The sequence below is a fragment of the Chlorocebus sabaeus genome, chromosome 9 (genome assembly GCF_047675955.1).
Source record: "Chlorocebus sabaeus isolate Y175 chromosome 9, mChlSab1.0.hap1, whole genome shotgun sequence".
Lineage (NCBI taxonomy): Eukaryota > Metazoa > Chordata > Mammalia > Primates > Cercopithecidae > Chlorocebus > Chlorocebus sabaeus.
In genome coordinates, this window is record NC_132912.1 from 132,611,289 (window position 1) to 132,634,789 (window position 23,501).

The following is a 23,501-nucleotide window of genomic DNA, read 5'->3' on the forward strand; positions in this document are numbered from 1 at the left end:
GTCCTTGTCACCTGGTCATCATGTTTCGTGAGCTTTGCTTTTCCAGAACAGAAGGCCTGCTTCGGGCTGGAGAGGCTGTGCACCGGCAGGGAGGGCGCTGACACCGAGAAGTTGCATTGGGGGCTAAGGACAAACCCCGAGGGGGACCTCCCCACCACACAGATGGGAACCAGAGGCTCCAAGAAGTCTAAGGACTCATCAAGGTCACGTGGAGATGGTCAGTGGAGATGAGATGGGAACTCACATCTGTCCGACTCTCAAGCAGGGGCATTTTCCTTGGGGCAGGAGGATGCCTGGGGACTGTTCTCTACAAAAGCCAGCTTCGTGTGAATAGCTGGAGGGACGTGCCACGTCAGCTACAAAACACCCACCTGACACTGCGGGGACACCTGCTCTCTCCATGAACGAGGGTGAGAAGGAAGAGTTTACACACAAAAAAGAACATGCTGTGTATCTAAGAGTTTTCTCTTTTTTCCCATAAAAATTAAGATGTGTATCTCATCTTAATTAACAAACTAAAGCTCTTCATAAAAATCTTTCGTAAGGCCACAAATGCCAATACCTTCTCCCTCTCTCCCAGCTTTGGTTGTTTGGCACGAACTGGCATTTTTTAATCGAGTCACAGCTCTGGGATCTTACCCAGGGTTAATGAAGACGTATCCTGTAATTCTGGATCATCCATATCCCAGGTGACACTGTACCGGTTTCAACACCTTGTCTTCCTCTGTTCTATCTTTCCCGTACGGAATTCTCCCCATGACCGAATGCCGTGACTACTTACAGAGGGGGCTCTTCCCACATCAGTGTGGAGGACACTCCCTGGGGGGAGCACATTCCCTGCAGATAACGTGATGCGGACAGGAGCTTACAAACCGGACATCTCAGGAAGCTTTCAAACCCAGAGAAAATAATGCCAGCCTCACAGTCAGATAATACATTGAAAACCCAGGAGAAAATGAGTAATTTCCACTTGAATATAAAAGGGATTCTGTCTCTGATAACCTCAGTTGGGGAACAGATTGGACACTAGCCCTTAGTAAAATTCACTGCAAGATTAGAACGTTTTAAATATAAAAATAAGCCTTTTAATGAAAGAATGTGTAAACAGCCCTGGGTACATCCACAAAACAATGAAAAAGCATCCTGGCTATGTCTGGGCGGGCCTCTACAGGCCATGAGTGCCCAAGCTCATAGGAAGTTTGATACAACATTTTTTGACTTGTAAATAATGCAATTCATCTCCCTCTCAACCAGGAACATTTGAAAGGAGGCTATAGTACGTAGTAATGATTTGGGGGATCTTTTTTTTTTTTAAGATGGAATCTCGCTGTCGCCCAGGCTGGAGTGCAGTGGTGCGATCTCGGCTCACTGCAAGCTCTGCCTCCCAGGTTCACACCATTCACCTGCCTCAGCCTCCCAAGTAGCTGGGACTACAGGCGCCCACCACCACGCCAGGCTAATTTTTTTTGGTATTTTTAGTAGAGACGGGGTTTCACCATGTTAGCCAGGATGGTCTCGATCTCCTGACCTTGTGATCCGCCTGTCTCGGCCTCCCAAAGTGCTGGGATTACAGGCGTGAGCCACCACGTCCAGCCGTGGGGGCTCTTTTGAAGTGATGTGGATTCTCCTGGCTCTCGTGCAGAGGATGGTGGATTTACGAGAAGGAAAGGACAAACTTCCCCCCACCCACAGAGGACACTGGGCTGCTATTTGAACAGGGAAATCCCCAAACCCATCTGTAGGAGATTCACATTTGCTGCAACATGAAGGGTTAAAAACCAAAACTGGGATCTTCTTTCTTCCAGCTTGCATCTTCTAATGATTCTTGGTATGGTTAAAATGTCCCTACAAAGATAAAACAGCACATTGCAGGAATTAATTTAACTTGCCAAATTAATACACCTTGGCTATACATTTGCCAACACAAAGCACTACATTTAAAATGACTATTTGTAAATGATATCTTAATTCCTGAGGTATCTGTTTATAGATATATTAATACGTATTACATTAAGATATTTAAAGCATTTCCAGTAGTGACTGGTACACAGAACATTTTCAATAAATGTTACTTCCCTTCTTTCCTATAGTACTATGAGGAATAACAAGAGAATGAAAATACTATTCATATATTCATAAAATAAATTTTTTTAAATGTCTAAATATTGAGTCAGGATTCAGCACAAAAGCAACACAAAAGTGGCTCCTCTCACCAGGGACATCTTTCAGTAACAGAGGCTCATGACAATCCCCACCAGGGACCCTCCGTCCCCCCACCCATCTCCTGGGGCAGGCCTCTTATCTCCTCACTTTCACCCGCAGAAGTAACTGGGAGAACCAGATGGCTGGGGATAGACAGTTGGCCAGACACTGTACCACTGTGCAATGAGAGGCTTGTCGGCATCGAGGAATCTCTGTCACACTTGGCCACATATCCTGGCACATAGCAGCGTGGCACTCTGGCCCACAGGCAGAGACAGGCACAGCCTCCCTGTCCTGCAAGGACTCCACCATCAGGGCAACAGGCTCCTGAGCTGGCTGCAGCCCAGAACTGTAGGGTAGGCTGGGTGGTGAGGGAACAAAGCAGTCCAGTCCTTGATGACATCCCTGCTTCCTGGAAGGCAGGGGCTGCCCTGACCCAAGGGGACCAGAGAGGAGAGACTCTGGACTTGCCTGGAGGGACTATCAGACAACAGAGCACTGACGTGAGACACTGATGGCTCCTTCGAGTGATCAGAACAAAACGCTACAGGAGCCAGGGAAGAGAGCACGTGACCCTACCTGGTGAGGGGCCTGAAGGCTTCACACAAGAGAGGAATCCTGGGCGGGCCACGAAGGAGCAAGAGAATCTTTGGAGGTGGGAAGGTATATCCCAAGCGGTAAGAACAGCACAAGGTCAGACTGTTCCAGGATCGGAGAAGCTGTGGCAGCTGGAGCGGGGGCTTGTGGCGCACAGGACAGGGATGGGAGCAGCTGTCTGGGAGATCAAGCAGCACTGAGATCTGAAGGGCCCTGGATGCCATGGTGCATACAGGTGCTGCATATATTCAACAGGCCTTTACTTCCCAGAATATTCCCAGAATCACATGTGTAGCAGGTATCCCTTTACAAAAGGACATTTTGGAAACAAGTTTCTTCATGCAATTCTCAAGGTCTTTCATAGTGTAATGGACATCAAATCTCTAAAAGGCAGCGGAAAGTGCGTAGCATTTCCTGAACTTCTTTGCACAAGGACCTGTTCTGTAGGGAGACTCTGAGCGCAGGAGCGCAGCTGGCAAATCGCGGCTCTGGGCCGTGCACTGAAGGGGCAGAGTCAGCGGAAGCCTGGGAGGCTCACTCTGAGGTGCAGTGGGGTACACAGGCCCAGGAGACAGTGGGCTTCTCTTAGGGCAGAGACGGGAGGATTGCAGGGAAATGTAGTTTAATTCATTTCAAAAAAGCTATTCACTGAAGTGACTTACTCCTAACGCATCCTTCCCTGCTCTGTTCAAGGAGGGGTATATCTGGAAGACATGTTTGAGACAGGATGGATAAAACTTGGGGACAAAGATAGAGCCACATCAATTTGAGGACTAAGACCCAGAATTTTTTTTTTTTTTTTTTTGAGACAGGGCCTGGCTCTGTCACCCAGGCTGGAGTGCAGTGTCACAATGATGGCTCACTGCAGCCTCAGCCTCCTGGGCTCAGGAGATCCTCCCATCTCAGCCTCCTGAGTAGCTGGGACTATAGGTGCTTGCCGCCACACCTGGCTTTTTTTTTTTTTTTTTTTTTTTTTTTTTTTTTGGTAGAGACAGGGTTTCATCATGTTGTCAAGCTGGTCTAGAACTCCTGGCCTCAGGCGATCCACCCACCTCAGCGTCCCAAAGTCTTGGGATTACAGGTGTGAGCCAACGCAGCTGGCCAAGACCCAGAATCTTAGACACAAAGGAAGCTTTAGAAATTGCTCTTTAAACCTTCTGCCCCGGTGCGATCTCAAGCCCCCGCATCATTCTACTCTCTCTTAGACACAAAAGAACCTTCAGAAATCGCTCGTTTAAACCTTCTGCCCTGGCATGATCTCAAGCCCCCACACAATCCTACTCTCTCTTCTTGACACGTCCCAGTTTGTCTCTGTCTCTCTCAAAGCAAGCAGCCCCCAGTGACGCCCAAAGAGAAGCCTCATACGGACCCCAATCTAGACCGGGGCTGGGCCAGTGGGACCTCAAGTCCCCGGACTCTGGGACTCACAGATGCCCCACACCAGCCACCAGAGGCAGGTCTGATGAGGAGCTTCAGGCTCATTGTGCCTTGACTGTGAGTCTTACTGTGGACAATGAAAATGCCTTGCCTCCTGTTTGGTCAGGCTTGAAAAGTCATTTGATCAGCAATAATGGAAAAACCCTTTTCCACTTTTGGTAAAACACAGTTCCACGGAGCAAGAGAACGACGTTTATGAAGAGGGAGTTTTTATTTGCTTCTAACCCCGGGATGAAAAGGGGCCAGGGCCAGCTGCTTCTGGCTGCACCTGCTGCCCAGCGCCTTCTCCTCTGCACGCTTGCGGCACACGTGCGTGGCCTCAGCCCTTCTTTCATCTCTCACTGCAATGGCTTCTTTACAGGGTTTGCCACCATGCATGAACTCCCTCAAAATGTTCCCCTTTCCTTTTTGGAAGCCCTCCTCGCTGGGCTCTCCATGACCTTTCTGTGGAGCCAGCAAGGACAGCAGGGCCAACAGAAACACACCTCACTCCATCTGGGACCATCACGTGAAACACCACGATTGATGCCTTCGCCTCCGGTACATCTAGCTGCAAGTCATCTCTGTAGACTGGGGGAGGAGAGAACTGCATCCCACATCCCCTACCCTTTTTGCTGAAGCCATTTTTCCTTCACGGGCAGAGCCCTGGCTGTGGCTAGCTCTCCGCTTCTCCCCGAGTACCTGTGTGACAGAATGACAGCAGCCCTCTGTGGGTTAAAGATGTTGATGATTCCTGCCATTACCATCTACCAGAGGAGTCATTTTTTCTTCCTTTAACAGCATATTCATCTTTACTGCCACAAAACACTGTCCCTTCTCAAGAGAATTCTTCAAAGGCCTACAGTAAAAGCTTGGACCTCTAAGCCAATCATCCGTCTTTGCTGGCATGCATCTTTGTATGGTGAAATGTCTTTAGAGCACCTGTGGTGCCCTGTGCCGATGGACACCTGTCACACCCTTGCCTCATCTTCCTCCCTTCCTTCTTGGAGGCGTCAACACTCGAAAGTGGGTGTGCACCCTTCTGTACCAGTCATAGCCCCAACAGGAAACAGATACAGGGGCGAACAGGAGACCTCACAAAGGGATTATTACAAAAGGATTCGTCACAAAGTTGCCTGGGAGCCGCGAGGGACAGTGCAGGGGCCAGAGCCAAGGGATAAAGGGCAGCAGCGGCTGCCAGAACCCGGAAGGAGGAGGTGCCACATGCTGCTGGCTCCTTCAGAGGAGCAGACACTGGCCAGGGGACATGGCCACATACCCTGCCCTCGCTCTCCAGTCTCCTGTTGCCTGTCCCAAATACCCCTAGGGTCTGAGCCCAAAGGGAAGTGGGAGAGCCCAGGCACCCCCCGATGTAAGCCATACAGGCTGGCCTACTATGCAGATGCCAGTAAAGGTGGGCAGTGGATCTGACCTGGAGGGGCAAACAGAACACAAAGTCCAGAAATGAACTTACCAGACAGAGACTTCACCTCAGCCATTTTAAATATGGTCAAAGAACTAAAGAAGGTCATGGCTGGGCGCGGTGGCTCAAGCCTGTAATCCCAGCACTTTGGGAGGCTGAGATGGGCGGATCACAAGGTCAGGAGATCGAGACCATCCTGGCTAACACAGTGAAACCCCGTCTCTACTAAAAAAACACAAAAAACTAGCCGGGTGAGGTGGCGGGCGCCTGTAGTCCCAGCTACTCGGGAGGCTGAGGCAGGAGAATGGCATGAACCCGGGAGGCGGAGCTTGCAGTGAGCTGAGATCCGGCCACTGCAGCCCGGGCGACAGAGCGAGACTCCATCTCAAAAAAAAAAAAAAAAAAAAAAAAAAAAAAACCAGTGAACATGAAATCAATTGAGATTATCCAGTTTGAGGAACAGAAAAAAAAAAAAAAAGCGAAGGAAAATGAACAGGGCTTCGAAGAGACTGTGCAGCACCATCAGGTGTCCCAACACACCCGTCAGCGGGAGTCTCAGAGGAAAAGGACACGGAGAAAGGGCAGAAAGAATATTTTTTAAATAATGGCCAAAGACTTTGCAGATTTGATTTGAAAACATTAATCTACATACACAAGAAACTCAATTAACTTCCACTAGCATGAACCCAAAGGGATCCACACCTAGACACATCATAATAAAATGATCTAGAACCAAAGAATCTTGCACAGAGAAAGGGAGAAGCGACATACCATGTGCAAGTGAGCCTCAGTGATACTAACAGCTGACTTCTCATCAGACATCATGGAGGGAGAGGCAGCGAGATGACATATTCCAAGTTCCAGGAGAAAGACTGTCAGCACCTGTTACTCTAGTTCAAAACCATGTGGCCATACATGCCTTTCCTCGATGTCCAACAAAACCAAATGACATTGAAATTATAATGATAGAGAAATGAAGACATCCCCAGATTAAAAAAAAAAAAAAAAAAAACACAGAAAATCTGTCGCTAGAAGACTTGCCTTACAAGAAATGCTGAAGGGAGCCCTTCAAGATGAAATACAGAACACTAGATAGCAACTTACATCCTCATGCTGCAACCATGTGAATGGAGTTTTGTTCTTCTAATTGAGTGTTACCGGTAAGTAAGAGTCTATCTATTTTTGTGTGTTCATCTTATATTCAACAACCTTGCTGGATATTAGTTCTAGTAGTCTATCTGCAGATTTTCTGGACATCTTTTTTTTAAGAGATGGGGTCTCACCCTGCCGCCTGGGAGGGAGTACAGTGGCATAATCATGGCTCACTGCAGCCTCTAACTACTGGGCTCAGGCGATCCTCCTGTCTCAGCCTCCCAAAGTGCCGGGATTATAAGCATGAGTCACTGTGGTCAGCCTTGGATATTCTATATAGATAATTACGCCATCTGGAATAACAATTTAGATTTTTCTCTTTCCAATTCTTATGCCCATTGTTTCTTTTTCTTATCACATTATGCCAGCTAGGAGCCATAGCACACCAAGCAGAAGTGCTAATAGCATCCTCGTCCTTTTCTCTTCAACACAGATGCTTCCACTAAGTATCACATCCTTAATTTTTAGCAGAAGAAAGCCTTCTATTTCTGTTTTGTGGAGTTTTTAAACATGTATCATGAATGGGATTAGCATCTGACTGTATGCTGTTTCTGCATCTAATAGATGATCTCTTTTTCCCTCTGAGCAGACAATGTGATCGTTTTCCTAATGTTAAATCATCCATGTGTTCTTTCATACAGGGTTTTTAAAATCTGTAGCTTTTTGATAACGTCCCCAGATTCTTCCATTGTTACTGACCTGATTCTCTTCTCTGTTCTTGAGTCATTTTTTGTAACTGAATTTTCTGGGGTGGGGAGAGGAACCCCACTGTAGTGGCCATTGCAGCCCTAGACCTAGTGCAGCCTGTCCACATGCATGTCACAGTGCAGTCCCTTAGCATCTCCAAGATGCATTCCAAGGTCTTCTGGCATCTATTGCTACTAATGAGAGATCTGTTGTCAAATTATCATCCCTTCATGCTTGGCCAGTAATTTCTCTCTAGCAGTTCTACAGATGTTTCTCTGCCTTTGATGTCCTCCAGTGTCATTATGACCTATCTATGTGTGGATACATCACACCCAAGACTCATCGTGATTCTTCAGACATATGAAAAAAGGTACAGACAACAATATAACAGACACTCATGAACCATCACATAACTTAGGAGATAAAACATTAGATATCACCAAAACACTGCACCCTGAGCCCTTCCACTCAGTGGAAATAACTCCCTTATTTCGAAGTTGTTTACCACTCTCACAAATGTTTTTATTCCTTTAGTACATATATATGTTTCCCATGCTTAATATTGTATCTGGATAGTATCATTCTACATAGATCCTTCTGTAATTTCCTTTTTTATCCATTTGATTCATTTTCACTGCTCTCTATAACATTTCATTGAGTAAATATGTTGCAATTCATTTATCCATTCTATTAATGAACATTTAGGTTGTTTCTGGCTTTTCTTACACTAACAGTGCTACAACAAATATTTTGTTTTGTTCTGAGACAGAGTCTTGCTCCATCACCCGGGCTGGAGTGCAGTGGTGGGATCTTGGCTCACTGCAACCTCCACCTCACAGGCTCAAGTGATTCTCCTGCCTCAGCCTCCTGAGTAGCTAGGACTACAGGCATGCGCCACGCCCAGCTAATGTTTTTGTGTTTTTAGTAGAGATGGGGTTTCACCATATTGGCCAGGCTGGTCTCAAACTCCTGACCTTAAGTGATCTGCCCGCCTCAGCCTCCCAAATACAACAAATATTTTGTATACACTTTCTTGGGCATCAACTAGGATATACACCTAGGACTATATCTCTTCTAGCTCACCAGAAATGCACACCATAAGCTTTACCCATTTACATGGCTTCTGAGGAAGTGAACGTGTCCTTTCACTCTACAACCTCACCCACACTTATAGCACCATTTTTATTTTTGCTAATTTGATGTTTTAATTTGCAAGTCTTTAAATTACTAGTGAGTTGAACACCTATTTATATTTATTGGCCATTCTGAGTTTATTTACTGGACTGATTTGCATATTTATTCAAGACACCCATCTTTATGTTTTGTGCATTGTAAATATCTTTCCTGCAAAGAGCTTTTCTTAGACAATGATGAAGGAATTCTGATATGTAGCATGTCAATATATGTAGTCATATTCTATATTTTCTTTTTCTTTTCTTTTTTTTTTTTTTTTTTTTCTTTGAGACAAGAGTTTTGCTCTTGTTGCCCAGGCTGGAGTGTGATGGTGTGATCTTGGCTCACCACAACCTCCACCTCCCAGGTTCAAGTGATTCTCCTGCCTCAGCCTCCTAAGTAGCTGGGACTACAGGCATGCACCACCACGCCTGGCTAATTTTGTATCTTCAGTAGAGATGTGGATTCTCCATGTTGGTCAGGCTGGTCTTCAACTCCCAACCTCAGGTGATCTGCCCACCTTGGCCTCCCAAAGTGCTGGGATTATAGGCATGAGCCACCATGCCTGGCCATCATATTCTATATTTTCTACTAACAATTTTAAAGTTTTCTTTTTTCATATATAGGTTCTTATTAACTCACACCCCCACCTCCCACCTCCTAGAATTGATTTTGTGTGGGGCAGAGATCTAATTTTATCTTTCCTCATATATGGATAACTAATTACCCTGGCACAATGTATAGGTCTATGTAAATCTAATTTATAATGCCTTCAAACTGCCATATATGCATGTTTAAATATCTCAATTTTATTTCATTGGTTAGTCTATGCTTGGGCCAGTAATACATTGTCTTAATGGTCACAGCTTTGTAATATATCTTGATAGCTGATGGATAATTTCCCTTGCTTGTTATTCTACTTCAAAATTGTTTGACCACATATGCCTTTCTTCAATTCTGGAAAATTCTCAGCCATTATCTTTTCAACTATTCTACTCAAACATTCTCTAAAGTCCTTCCTTCTGGATTTCCTAATGGGCCTTCTCATTCTTTCCTCTATGACTCCTAATTACACTTTTATACTTTCCATCTTCTTATCTCCCTTGCTATGCTTGGGGGATTTATCCAGCTCTATCTTCTAATTCATGAATTCTGTCTTTAACTGTGTCTACTCTGATGACTTTTTTAAAAAACTTCAGTGAACATATCATGCACTTTTAGTTCTTTTTAAAAAAATCGTCCAATATTTTTTTCAAACTGTCTTCTTTTCTTATTATGGCTTGATTTCTTCTTTAATCATTTTGTAAAATAACTACAGGATACCTCAGAGACATTGCAGGCTTGGTTGCAGAACACTGCAATAAAGTGAGTCACACAAATGTTTTGGTTTCTCAGTGCACATAAAAGTTTTGTTTACAATATGCTTGTAGTCTATTAAGTGTGCAAACAACATTCTGCCTAAAAATATGTACACACTTCAATTTAAAAATACTTTGTTGTTTAAAAATGTTGACACAGAAGCATGAGGTGAGGATATGCTTTTGGGAAAATGGCACCAAACAGACTTGTTCAATGCAAGGTTGCCACAAATCTTCAATGAATAAAAACCACAATATCGTCAAAGCACAATAAAGTGAAGTGCAATAAAATGAGGTGTGCCCGTACTTTATATCCAACTTCAGGTTCTTCTATTATTTCAGATTCTTGGAGATTTTGATTCTACTGTTTAATTCCTGACCCCTCTTCTCACCATGGTAGTAGATTTGTTTATGTGCTTATTTTTCTATTGTGATCTTATCCTTAGTAGGGGTTGTTTTATCTCCAAATCTCCTACGCACTGGGTGGTGGAGGCATGCCTACAGGACAGTTCTGCATCTGCTGCCACCCAAGGCCTTCAGAACTTCAATGGGCTGCAACTGTTTTTATGGCAGGGCTTCTACTTTTGGTTCCTATACAATTGAGATAAAATAAGCTTGAAGCCCACACCCATGCAAAGCCTGGTATTGTAATTTCCAGTCCCCTTTTAGGGTATAATCAGATCTTCGAGCCTCTAAACTTCATGCAAGGATCCAAATTGTAGCTCCCACACCTCTGTTAGGCCAAAACCACATCTGTCTCTGGACATGAGCATTCCAGTTCCCAGCCCTGGGTGCATTCTAGGACCAAACCCAACAAGTACCCAGACAGTAATGGCCCACTAAAGAGTGTGTTGGTCCCAACGGCTCTACCTTTGCTTTCTCTCTTTGCCTATTACATGATCAGCTGTGTGTTTTTTATCAGAGTCTACCCTGAGTCTGTGCAGCAGGAGGGGGACACATCTGTGTTGGTTTTATCTAACATGTCTGTAGGAAGTCTAAATTGAACTTTTTTCTTTTTTCTTCCAGTCATCTGAAGCACCTCAGCTCCTTTAGCACCAGAAAATGACCTAAATAACAGTTAAAATTTTTTTAAAGGTAGTTTTTCAATATCCATATTCCAGAGAAACTACTCACTGTCAGCTACTGCTAGAAGCTAAATCTGAAGATTCTGTCAGTGGTCTATTCAGACCCGTCTATTCTGGGATTCATATTTGGCTATACTGACACAGCCAGACTCTTCCATTCCCAGCTTATTCCCTCACAGTGTGAGTAAATCAGCCCTGTGTCTTAGCCAAGAGCTTCTCACTGTGTCTGGGGATGAAATCCACAAAAACCTGCACTATCACCACCACACTTCTCAGAGGGTGTTCGAGCCTGACACTGGGCCACCAGCGTGGGGGAGTGACGCCGGCATGCTGACTGCAAACACACTGACCAGCCAAAAGAGCAGAAAGCAGAGGGGGCTCCCAGCCAAGTGCTCAGGCCCCTGCCTCCCCATCAATGACGCTGCGTGGCAGGCCAACCGCTTAGCGCCTGGGGACCTCACTTTCCTTATCTGTAAATTGACAGGGTTAGACCAATGAACTCCAGGATCCTTGACAAACCTGGGGGGAGAAATGCACGGAGCACAATTTGATTCTTACAGAATGATCAATGAAGTTCCCGTTGATCCCTCCATGATTGTGTTTTCTTCTCTCAGGACAGAAGAAAGAACTGACAAGGATGCTTGCTATCAGCTGTGGCCGAGACAGGACACAAAGAGCAGGGCACTGCGCATCGATCTCTGTTCATCCATGTCAGAACGTTACATTTCCATCTTCGGCCCCGTCCCCAGCTTGACACTCGGACCCGCCATAGCAAGCACAGGCAGCGTTCTCAGCCGTCACCACAGGCGCCGGAGGAGGGCAGAGATCAACGGGTTCCAAGCCTTCCTGTTCTAGTGCAGTATTTATAGATGATGTAGATGTAGAAAGCAGTGACCAATAATGTACAGATATGTAAACAAAATAAACAGAAGTATTTTAAAGGTCACCAATTTGGAGATAAAAAGCAATACAAAGAAAAAAATGCATCCATTTAGAATCAGAATAATCATACTTTGGCTCCTCCTGCTGTCCCTACAAGGGAAAACTGAACCAAAACAATAGGTTTGGACCAAACACCTCCCTTCCCCTGCCCTCAATTGCTACTCCTACATTGCCTTGACTCCACACACACAGACGTGCACATGCGCTACATATGTACATAGACACACACATGCACACACACCATATACACCACACACACACAAATGTTGTCAGGCAATAGATTTCAGCGTCAAAAAGTGAATAATACGGAGGCTTATTAAGACTGCTCCCTTGCTATTTGCCCTCAATGAAAAAAAAAAAAAAGATTAGGCTAATGACAATGCTGGTATCCAGAATCAACATGGGAGCGGAGGTTCCATGGCACCAAGAAACACCACGTTTTGCATGCTGGCTTTTCAGTGGTAACTCCCTACCCGTTTGAGCAATAAAAACCAATAACCACAGGTAAAAGGAAGTGAAGGAGCATTAGTGATGGGCAACATTGAAGGGCCTGATTGTATTTTGAAATTTCATGTCCAGGCTCTCGAGACTCATGTGGCTTATCACCGGGATCAGCCCTGCCAGCACTCCGGAGTGCCAAGCTTGCGGACTACTGACAGAGCCCTTGTAGGGGACAACAAAGGCCCAGAGACCTCTGTTAGAAACAGCAACTTTTCTCCCCAGGAGAGTCTGTCCATTCATTAGCTAATTAGCACAGGTAAGAAAACAGAAACCAATCTAGGTGTATTTCAAACAGAGGGACCGTAACAGGATTTGGCTACACAAATGATGGAAGAGATGAGAAGCCAAATGGGGGAGCTGATATGGTTCGGCTCTGTGTCCCCACCCAAATCTCATCTAGAATTGTACTCCACACCTGTTAGAGGGGAGCTGGTGGGAGGTGACTGGATCATGGGGGCAGACTTCCCCTTGCTGTTCTCGTGATAGTGAGTTCTCATGAGATCTGGTTGTTTGAAAGGGTGTAGCACTTCCCCTCTGGCTGTCTCTCTCCTGCTGCCATGGTAAGGCATGCTTGCTTCCCCGTCACCTTCCAGCAGGATTGTAAGTTTCCTGAGGCCTCCCAGCCATACTTCCTGTACAGTCTATGGAACTGAGAGTCAACTAGACCTCTTTTCTTTATAAATTATCCAGTCTCAGATAGTTTTTTTTTTTTTTTTTTTTTTTTTTTTTTAGATGGAGCCTCGTCTGTCACCCAGGCTGGAGTGCAATGGCACAATCTTGGTTCACTGCAACCTCCACCTCCCAGGTTCAAGCGATTTTCCTGCCTCAGCCTCCCAAGCTGGGATTACAGGCACCAGGTAGTTCTTTATAGTGATATGAAAAGGGACTAGTACAGGAGCCAAACACTCACCAGGAGGACAAAGTGAGGAGGCAGTGGACCTCGCAAGAGCTGGGCCCAGAGGGACGGCTCTGCAGAAGCTGAGTCCTGGGGGAGGGCTGAGAGAGAGAGAGAAAGAAATGCTCTGGCCTCCTCCTCCTTCTCCCCAGCATTCCTGTGTCCTGCCAATGCCTCACGTTGGCTGGATTCTCCCAGAAGTCAGAAGCAAAGGAGTCTGGGAAACACAGTCTCCACAACACAGAGGAGGGGCAGAGAAAGGGGGTCAGAGCTGAGAAAAAAACAGGCAACAGCTGACCAGTGATCCAATAAGATCCGAGGGTGGCCCCTACTCCAGAGGATTCCAGCACTGAGAGACTACAAAACATCAGGACCAGAGACCTCTAGGAAAACACGGTGCTGAGGAAATACCATCACGTCTCCCCTCAACCAACATCCTAAACCCTTTCTACAGTGTGCTGCCTTATAAGCCTTCCTCCCCTTTTCATGTACCTTTTTTTGGTTATTTTGGAGACCTCTGGCAGCCCCCTAAGTTTTCACTTAATTGCTTTCAATGTGCAAAGAGCAGCTTCATTTCCATTTTACACTTGGTTACTGTGTGGCCTGTGTACAAGCCAGCCGTGCGGATCCGGGAAAGGAAGCCTGCAGCCCAGGTGACTGCCCAGCGTGGGAGCCAGTGGTGGCAGGAAAGGAAGCCTCCTAGCGATGGCAATCATCCTCTACAGGACTTGCAGCCCCAGACAGTGCACAACAGCGAGAGCAAGCAGCCTGACCCTGGGCAGGAGCAGACGCCCTGGATGCAGCAAGATCAGGTCTCACTACATTCATTTCGATCATCGATAACAAGAGCAGGGTGATACAGGGTTACGACACGATGCTCTTAAATAATAACGTACAGCAGGAGGTGAACCCTAATGGTAATTACTATAAGAAACCACCTCAGCCACTCCTGAACCATTGTAACAATGGTTACGACGCGCCAGAATGGGTCAACAGAAATAGACTGAAATGCAAACTTGGAAAATGAGGTTGAAGAGGTCTGCCCAGGAAACTCTTGCATATGGGAAATGTCAAAACCCTGTATGTGTGAGAAACAACTCAATCATAAACATAAGGAAAAGCTTAGGAACAGAAGGACCACCAAGCTCAGACGGCTACACTGAGAATTCAGAGCAGAACAGATCAGATCAGCTGACATCCTACTAAGGTCAAAAATACACTAGAGAATTACTGGAGAAAAGCCACCAAATTAACTCAGAATCACATGTAAGCTTCCCATTAGGAATTTCACACCAACTACCCCTGACATCACCTTGGCTTCCCTCTGACCAAGAGAACCGTTCTGAACCGCCTACGGGCATCACAGGAGAGCGGGCAGGTCCATGTGTAAGCAGGCATTTGTGAATGGAACTGCAAGTTTAATAAAGTCTTCTGAAATTTGGAATTTTGCCCCAATGGTGATTTATTGTTAAGCACAACTCCCAGGGATCTTTCATTGCTAAAAATACTATTTGCTTTTTATTTAACACTGAACCTTTTGATGTTTTATAATACAAAAATAGTGTCTTATTATTTTAAAAGCTTAGGAGAGAAACTAGCCATATTATTAGAAGAAGAAGATATATGCAGCTATAGTCTGTTCAAATATCAAGAGGTGTGACTTTTCAAATTCACATTTCAATCTTTATTTACATTAGACTTTCAGAAATAGTGGGTGTAAATATTAAAACGCCCAAGCCTGGGTGAAATTTTATTGAGAATAACTACAAATAAAAGGAAACTGATTTTTTAAAGTCAGTTTCTGAAATTTAGATGAAAAGAATATTGAGTATTAACAAAAAAAAATGATATTTACATATCAATGAAGGTTTTCTGCTCATAGATTCATTTCCTACGAAACATAACAGAGGCAAGCTTGGGGAATTATAAAGAAAGGAAAAACCCTAATCAAATAGGTACTGTTGTTCAAACAGAATATTAGCCAAAATGATCCAATCAGTTGCTGGAACTAAATTTTTTTTTCTTTAAGCCATTCATGCCAGAACACAAGCTCTCAAAGCATTAAGAATCTGTGCTACATTCCAAGTGTTTGCTTCCAACAGATGGGGGGATGTGAAAGATACATTCCATGGAAATGGGGTGGGGGGGGACAAAGAAGGCACCAGTCAGTCATTGGCAAACAAGGAATTCAACCCCAATGGAGGCATGATTCTCAAAGTAAGCATTATTCATTTGTATTCTAGGGTATATTTAACAGCTACGTGAATCAACCTAAACATACTAAATTCAAGTTGCCGGATCTTTAATTTCACCATTATTCAGAATTACACCATAGAATGCAACATAACCTATGAAAATTTTTCTAAAAAGAGTACAAAAAGTAGCAAAGTATACCTTCATGGAATGAGTTTCATACTAAATTTTGTTTTCATATTTGTCTAAGGAATTCAGACAATTAGAGGTTCACCCTGTCATCAGACATGTTGATGGCTGTCATGGTTTTAGGTCTTTGTTTGAAACAAAATCAGTGCTTATCATTGTAAAACACAGTAGCTTACAGTATGTCAGCTGAGGATCTCCATAATTTATTGACTCAATCTTTTGCTTATCAAAAACAGCAATACATTTCTCTAAAGATCTTTAGCGGCAATCTCAGAAATACACATACACACACACACAAATTCCTGGTTTCTAGGTGGAATTTAAATATAATTCTATTTTATTGCAATATTAAGATTTCAAATTTAAAATTAAAGAAACCCAAGAATTATAGAGGTTATCAAAGACATATTAACTTGTTCTTGGAGTAAGTTCAAAATTAATAACAAAGGTATTATTATGCTAATATATACTTTATGATATTCTGCCCAATAGAAGAGACTGAGAATCTGACTCTGGCAGTTTCTGACCTCCCTTTACTTTGAATTAATGATGTGAACACTGTGTTCCCTTCTGAAATCTGTGATTTATGTGAAGTTTATGACAGAAACATGCAAGAAAAGCATAAACAGGGAAAAGAAAAAAGCAATGGTGATTCCTATTTGGAAAATTAAATGAGAAAGATCTTCTCTCCAAGATGTCCTTAAATGATTCTCTATTTTAACCAAATCCAATGGCCTTGTCCCTTCCCTAAACCCTGTTTTTTAGAAGGAATTTTAAATGTATTTGCAATTTCTATTTCCAATCTGAAGTTGGACACAAATTAGTTTGTATACCGATAGAATGCTAAGAAAAGCTTAAATCAATTTTCACCTTTTTATTTATGTTCCTCATTCTTCAGAAACGTAATTGCAGTTTTTATTAACTTTGTTTTATGGATCTAATATTTAAGAAGAAGTCTATCTTTTATGTCACAGCAAGAAGGTTAATGCACTTACAGATTCCCCTGCAATACATCTTGGGCAAGGCTGGGCTGAGCTCCTTCCACCATTCTGAGAAATCTATTTAACAAATCACAGTTGCAGATATATCAGAACAATGATTATTTACACTTTCTACTAAAATATTTCAACATGCTCACAACTAGTTTGGTGGGAACAGGAACATACCCCTGTACTTAGCCTCCCCTGGCTACTCTCTGGCCTCGGTGCTGGGGGGCAGCCTCTTGATGGAGGCTCCCGGTCCTCTGGGCCCCACGATGCCAGGACACAGGCGTTCACCTGGTGGCAGCCACGCTCGTGCACACTGACTTCTAATCTCCTGCATGCCCGCTTCTGAAACAAACAAAATTTCACTTTAGATGGTCTCATAAAGCACACAACACTCTAATTGAATTTGCTTTCAGAAAACTTCAGCTGCAAATACAGACCCCTGTGGAGCTGGAAAACTTTATAGGGCATTTGAGGAGATGACTTTAAACTTTATCTTTTCAGAATGACAATCATCAATTACATTTAACCTCATTATTTCTTGCATTGCCTGATATTTACTTAGCTTTATACATTTAAAATAGTCACTTCAAATAATTTTGGCTGAAACTCTTGTAATAAACTACGGTGACTGGTTTATTGATATTGAAAATGTGCAAAACCCATAAATTTTGTTCAAGAAACTAGTTATATGCTTTTGCTTAGTATCAAATTACATACTTTCTTAATACAATATGAATAATTCACATGTGACTACTTCTCTGTCTCACTGGCACTGAAGAGCAAATTAATTTTATTTATTTCAAAGGTTGCACACACAGTCCATAACGGATAACCTTTGGGAAAGTTAGCATTTGGTTTTTACTACTATGTGAACTAAAGAAAATAATTACAAAAGGAATCCTCTAACGCTAAAGAAAAGAAGCACTCAGTTTGAAAGTCCCAAGACTTTCTGTATGTTTAGAGTAACGATGTTGTAACTGACACAGAGTTTCAGAGGCAGGAGGACCTCTGTAAACAGTCATGGAGGCCACCCTGGCCCAGGGCCAGCAATCCACGCCAGGAGCCCTGGTAGCCAGCCCAAGAGGCCCCGCTGCTGGACAGCCCCGATTTCAGAACACACTGCATAGTACACTGGCATCTCCCCAACTTCTTCAGCCACTTGCAAATCAACTTTATGACTTTTGCAAAATGTGTTTATTATCTGTGCTATTATTATTTAATATATTCTTAATGAACTCTTTTCACTTAATGCATTTATACAATATAGAAACCTTATGACTAGAAATGATGCATTAAAAATGGGAGATGAAGGAAAAGGAAGAGAGAAGGATTCTCATTATTGTATAGTTCATTATTGTATAAGCAATAGGTGAGTATTAACTGATGCTGAAAAAAACTAAGATTCGGACAATGAAGGGTTAAATAATAAAACAGGGAACCTAAGTATATTAAATAGGTTTAAATACAAATAATCACTAGAAAATACAAATCCTTCTATATCCAAAATTTTAAAAGAACAAGACCCAACTATACACTGTATACAAGGGACACACTTAAAATCAAGTGATTCTGAAAGGCTACAAATAAAAAGGACGGACCAAGGTATACTAGAGAAATAAAAACAAAAAGAGAGCAGGAGCAGATCACATAGAACACAACCCCAAAGTGTGAAATACAACCAAGGACTTTTTTTTTTTAACGCTAAAAGCCACAGTTCACAGTGAAGACAGAATGCTCATGAACACTATGAGCCGAATAATATAACCACAACCTTTATCAAACAAAGACTACAGGAGATGTGAACAAACGCTGTTAGAAACATACTAATAATAGGAGGTTTCATACACCATTCTCGGTACAAGGCAGAGCAAGTATACAGAAAACAAGTCAGGAGATAGATCTAAACCACATAATCAACCAAGGTTGACCTTATGGACATATATATTGAACTCTGTACCCTGATAACAGAGTATACACATTCCTCTCAAGAACCCACAGCACAGTCAACACTGATGGCATTAAAGGAAAAAACAATGATTTCCATAGGGTAGAAATGTAACCAATACTTTCTGATTATAATGCAATAAACTATCAATCATTAACAAAAACAAAAACATGGAAGGCACTTCCACCTGGAAATTTAAGAGTCTTATTATTTATTAGGTCACCAACTGAGAGGAAAGAATTTTTAAAAAATAATTACAATGAAAACACTACATATCAGAATCCATGAAATTCATTTAAAGCAGTAATCAGAGAAAAATTCATTGCACTGACACTTTTATCAATAAAAATGAAAGTTAATTAATTCCCAGCCAGGCACAGTGGCTCACGCCTGTAATCCCAGCACTTTGGGAGGCTAAGGCAGGCAGATCGCTTGAGGCCAGGAGTTTGAGACCAACCTGGGCAACATGGTGAAACCCTGTCTCTACCAAAAAATATAAAAATTAGCCAGGCATGGTGGTGCACCTGTAGTCCCAACTACTCAGGAGGCTGAGGCGGGAAGATTGAGCCCATAAGGCTGAGGCTGAAGTGAGCTGAGATTATGCCACTGCACTCCACCCTGGGTAACACAGCGAGACTGTCTCAAAAAACAAATAATAACAATAGTAATTCCCAGCTCATAAAAACTAGGAAAAGAACAAGAAAGCAAACCAAAATAATACACAAAGAAAACATGAAGGAAAAAGCTAAAATTAATGAGAAAAAAAGAATAGATAAGATAAAATTAATGAGGTGGAGAACAGAAAAACAGTAGATCTAATGTACAAATATAAATCCTGGTTTTTGGAGGGAGAAAAAGTAGACAAACCACTAGTTAAGTTGCTCTAGAAAAAGGAGGAGTGAATACAAAAGTAGAAAATAAGAAAGGACCCAGGGGAAATAACCAATGAAACAAGAAATTCTAAAAATCTTCAGGGACTATTTCACAGACCTCTATGCAAATGAATTTGAAAAATGTAGATGTAACTGATAACTTCCTAAGGATAGTCTGATTACCAAAACTGATCCCATTAGAGTTAGAAAGTTTAAACTGATGATTTCCCAGAAGAAACAGAAAGAGTTATTAAGTGACTACCCACAAGAAGCCCCAGGACCAGATGGTTTCCCAGGGGAATTCTCTCAAACCTTCAAAGGCCAGGTAATGCCAATGCTCTATGAAGAAGATTCTAGCACACTGTCTCCTTTTATGAAGCAAACATAACACTGATAAACCAGACAGAAAGAACAAGAAAATACAATTACGCACCAATCAATTGCTCGATATCGATGTAAAAATATGAAATGGGGTCTAAGATATTCGAAATATTAGAAAACTCTTAATATAATGTACTATATTAATAAACGTAAGGAAATAATGTGATGACCTCCATAGATTCTGAAAAATCCTTTAACAAAATTTAAAACTTATTTATGATAAAAGTTAAAGAACACAGGAATTGAGGGTTATACTGTTAAATTAATAAAATACACATTCCTTAATTAATTACTAAATGAAGAAAAACTAATAGCATTTCTACTACTATCAGGAACAGGGCAAAGATGCTCACTGTCTCCGTTTCTGTTCAACATTGTATGAGAGGTATTACCCAATATACTGAGACGTGAGAAATCAATCAGCATTATAAGAAGGGGTAAAGTAGTAAAACCACTTCTATTTGCAGTTGATAACCATACATACCTGGAAACGTCCAGAGAATCAATGACAAAACTAACGCAAACAATAAAAGAATTCACTAATACAGAATTAACATACAAAAATCAATAGCTTTCAAATACAAAATAATAATCAGAGAAAACTCCATTTAAAATAATTGCAACAAGGATTAAATATCTAGGAACAAATTTAACAAGAATTTCACAAAATCTATACAAGAAGAATGTAAGACATTCTTGAAAGACACCAAAGTAGATACGAACAAGAGAAAAGACAACCCCAACTCTTGGATAGGATAACCCAGCATTATAAAGATGACAGTTCTCCCTAAATTAATTTGTAAATTCAATATAATCCCAGTAAAAATTCCAGTAAACTATTTTATAGAGTTACATTAGTTGATACTAATGGTCACAATGAAAAACAAATAAGAAAGAAGAGCTAGGAAAACCCTGAAGAAAAAAATGAAGCAACTCCTGGGCATGAAAACAAACCACAGAGACTCCATAATTAAACACGGTGGCACACAAGGAGACAGACAGACCAGTGTGGTAGCATTAAAAGTCCAGATAGAAATCAAAATATATATGAAAGTTTGGCTTCAAATCACTGTAATAAGGATGGACTTTTCATATTTACATATATAATTTTCATTTTTTTTTAAGAGATAAGGTATCACTATGTTGACCAGGCTGGTCTCACACTCCTGGCCTCAAGCAATCCTCCCATCTCGGCCTCCCAAATTGCTGGGATTATAGGCATGAGCCACTGTGCCTAGCAGGATGCACTTTTTTTTTTTTTTTTTTTGAGACCGAGTCTGGCTCTGTTGCCCAGGCTGGAGTGCAGTGGCCGGATCTCAGCTCACTGCAAGCTCCGCCTCCCGGGTTCACGCCATTCTCCTGCCTCAGCCTCCCGAGTAGCTGGGACTACAGGCGCCCGCCACCTCACCCGGCTAGTTTTTTGTATTTTTTAGTAGAGACGGGGTTTCACCGTGTTAGCCAGGATGGTCTTGATCTCCTGACCTCGTGATCCACCCGTCTCGGCCTCCCAAAGTGCTGGGATTACAGGCTTGAGCCACCACGCCTGGCCTGCACTTTTTAATATACGGTGCTGGGACAACTTGGAGACATTTGGAGAAAAGAAATTTAGATCTGCACCTCACACCATGACTTGGTTTGGCTGTGTCCCTACCCAAATCTCATCTTGAATTGTAGCTCCTATAATTCCCACGTGTTGTGGGAGGGACCCAGTGGGGGATAATTGAATCATGGGAGCGGTTCCCCCATACTGTTCTCGTGTTAGTGAATAAGTCTCACAAGATCTGATGTTTTTATAAGGGGCTCCCCTTTAGCTTGGTTCTCATTCTCTCTCATGCCTGCTGCCATGTAAGATGTGCCTTTCACCTGCAATGATTGTGAGGCCTCCCCAGGCACATGGAACTTTGAGTCCACTAAACTTCTTCTTCTTTTTCTTTTTTTAAATAAATTACCCAGTCTCCAGTATGTCTTTATCAGCAGCATGAAAACAGACTAATACAACCACATACAAAACCAAACCAGATGCATCAGGGACCTGAATGCAAAAGGTCTAATTATAAAGAACTATGCAATTCCTAGGAGAAAATATGAGTGAATTCTCTAATCTTGGTGTAGGGAAAGATTTTCTAACTATGATTCAAAATACAGAGGCAATAAAATCAAGATTGATAAGTTTTACTATATGAAAATAAAAACTTCCGTAGGGCCAAACAAAAAAAAAATCCTAAACAACGTCAAAAGATAACTGATAAAAAAGGAAGAAAAATGTTTGCAACACATATCACAGAAAAAGGGTGAATAACCTGAATATAAGAAACTATTACAAAAGCTGACTGACAAAGGACCAAAAACCTGAAAGATAAATGAAGAAAAGACATAAACAATTTACAAAAGCTATTAAAATGGTCCTCAAACATGAAAAAAGTGTTCAAACGCACTCATATTTAAAGAAATACAAATTAAGACAACATCAAGATATCATGTATCATCAGAATGGCAAAAATTGTAGAATGTGATATAGGCCCTGTTGGTGAGGCTGCAGGAAAACAGGCACCTCCCACTTTGCTGGTGAGAATGCAAATTAATGCAGGGAAATCTGGCAATACCTAATAAAGCCATATGCACAGTTTTTAACCCAGCAATTACAACTCTAGAATCTACCCTAAACATACACCTCCAACAATGTGGGAAAAAAGCACATTTGCACAGAGTTCTTCAATAGTGCAATATATTGGAAACAACCTAAATGCCCCTACACCGGAGAGTGGTTGGATAAACTATGGTACTTCTAAGCAATGAAGTACTATGCAAATGAGAAAAGGAAGAGGAAGATTTCCATGAACTGGTCTACACTGATTTCCAGAATACATTGTTAAGTGAAAAACACAAAGTGCAAAAGAGTATCTATAATATGCCATCCTTTGTGTAAGAAAGAAGAGGTTATAAGAAAATAGACACTATCTGCTCATTTCCGCAAAAGAAATACAGGAAGGATTTCTGAGAAATGAAAGAGACTGCTTTCCTATAGACAGTGGGTAGGAAAGGTTTGGGGAAAAGGGTGGCATGGGAACAGAAATGAAGAGGAGCGTATAGCTCTGCATTGAAGCACCAGAGTAACATTTCACATGCCAAAAAGTAAGGGAAAAATGTAAGTAAACCAGGACATCGGGGGAGGGGAACCCAAGTGGAATACAAAAATAATGAACCTAACTATATTACAAATAAGTAACATAGTCACACTGAAAACAACTACCCCAAATAACTGTAAAAAATACTATTTTGGGCCAGGTGCGGTGGCTCATGCCTGTAATCCCAGCACTTTGGGAGGCCAAGGCAAGCAGATCACAAGGTCAGGAGTTTGAGACTAGCCTGGCCAATATGGTAAAACCCTATCTCTACTAAAAATACACACACAAAAACATTAGCCAGGCGCGGGGGCAGGCCCTGTAGTCCAGCTACTCGGGAGGCTGAGACAGAAGAATTGCTTGAACCCGGGAAGTCGAG

General features: G+C 42.4%; 1 protein-coding gene across 6 annotated transcripts in view; it reads right to left on the reverse strand.

The window, feature by feature from the left end:
- Positions 1 to 1,062: 1,062 nt before the first annotated feature.
- The window catches only part of C9H10orf143 (chromosome 9 C10orf143 homolog), a 48,846-nt gene continuing 26,407 nt past the window's right edge, over positions 1,063 to 23,501 (reverse strand). The window contains exons 2-6 of one of the 6 annotated variants that reach the window (XM_073019457.1): positions 16,980 to 17,144; positions 16,809 to 16,871; positions 11,652 to 11,939; positions 2,782 to 2,977; positions 1,063 to 1,845 (exon numbers count right to left, since the gene is read on the reverse strand). In XM_073019457.1, coding sequence (XP_072875558.1) covers positions 11,805 to 11,939; positions 16,809 to 16,871; positions 16,980 to 17,144 — 363 coding nt within the window. In that variant the 3' untranslated portion in view covers positions 1,063 to 1,845; positions 2,782 to 2,977; positions 11,652 to 11,804. Of the gene's footprint in view, positions 1,846 to 2,781; positions 2,978 to 11,651; positions 11,945 to 13,446; positions 13,533 to 16,808; positions 16,872 to 16,979; positions 17,145 to 23,501 lie in introns of all 6 variants that reach the window. The other 5 variants (XM_073019458.1, XM_038009736.2, XM_038009733.2 and 2 more) reach the window with 5 other exon arrangements.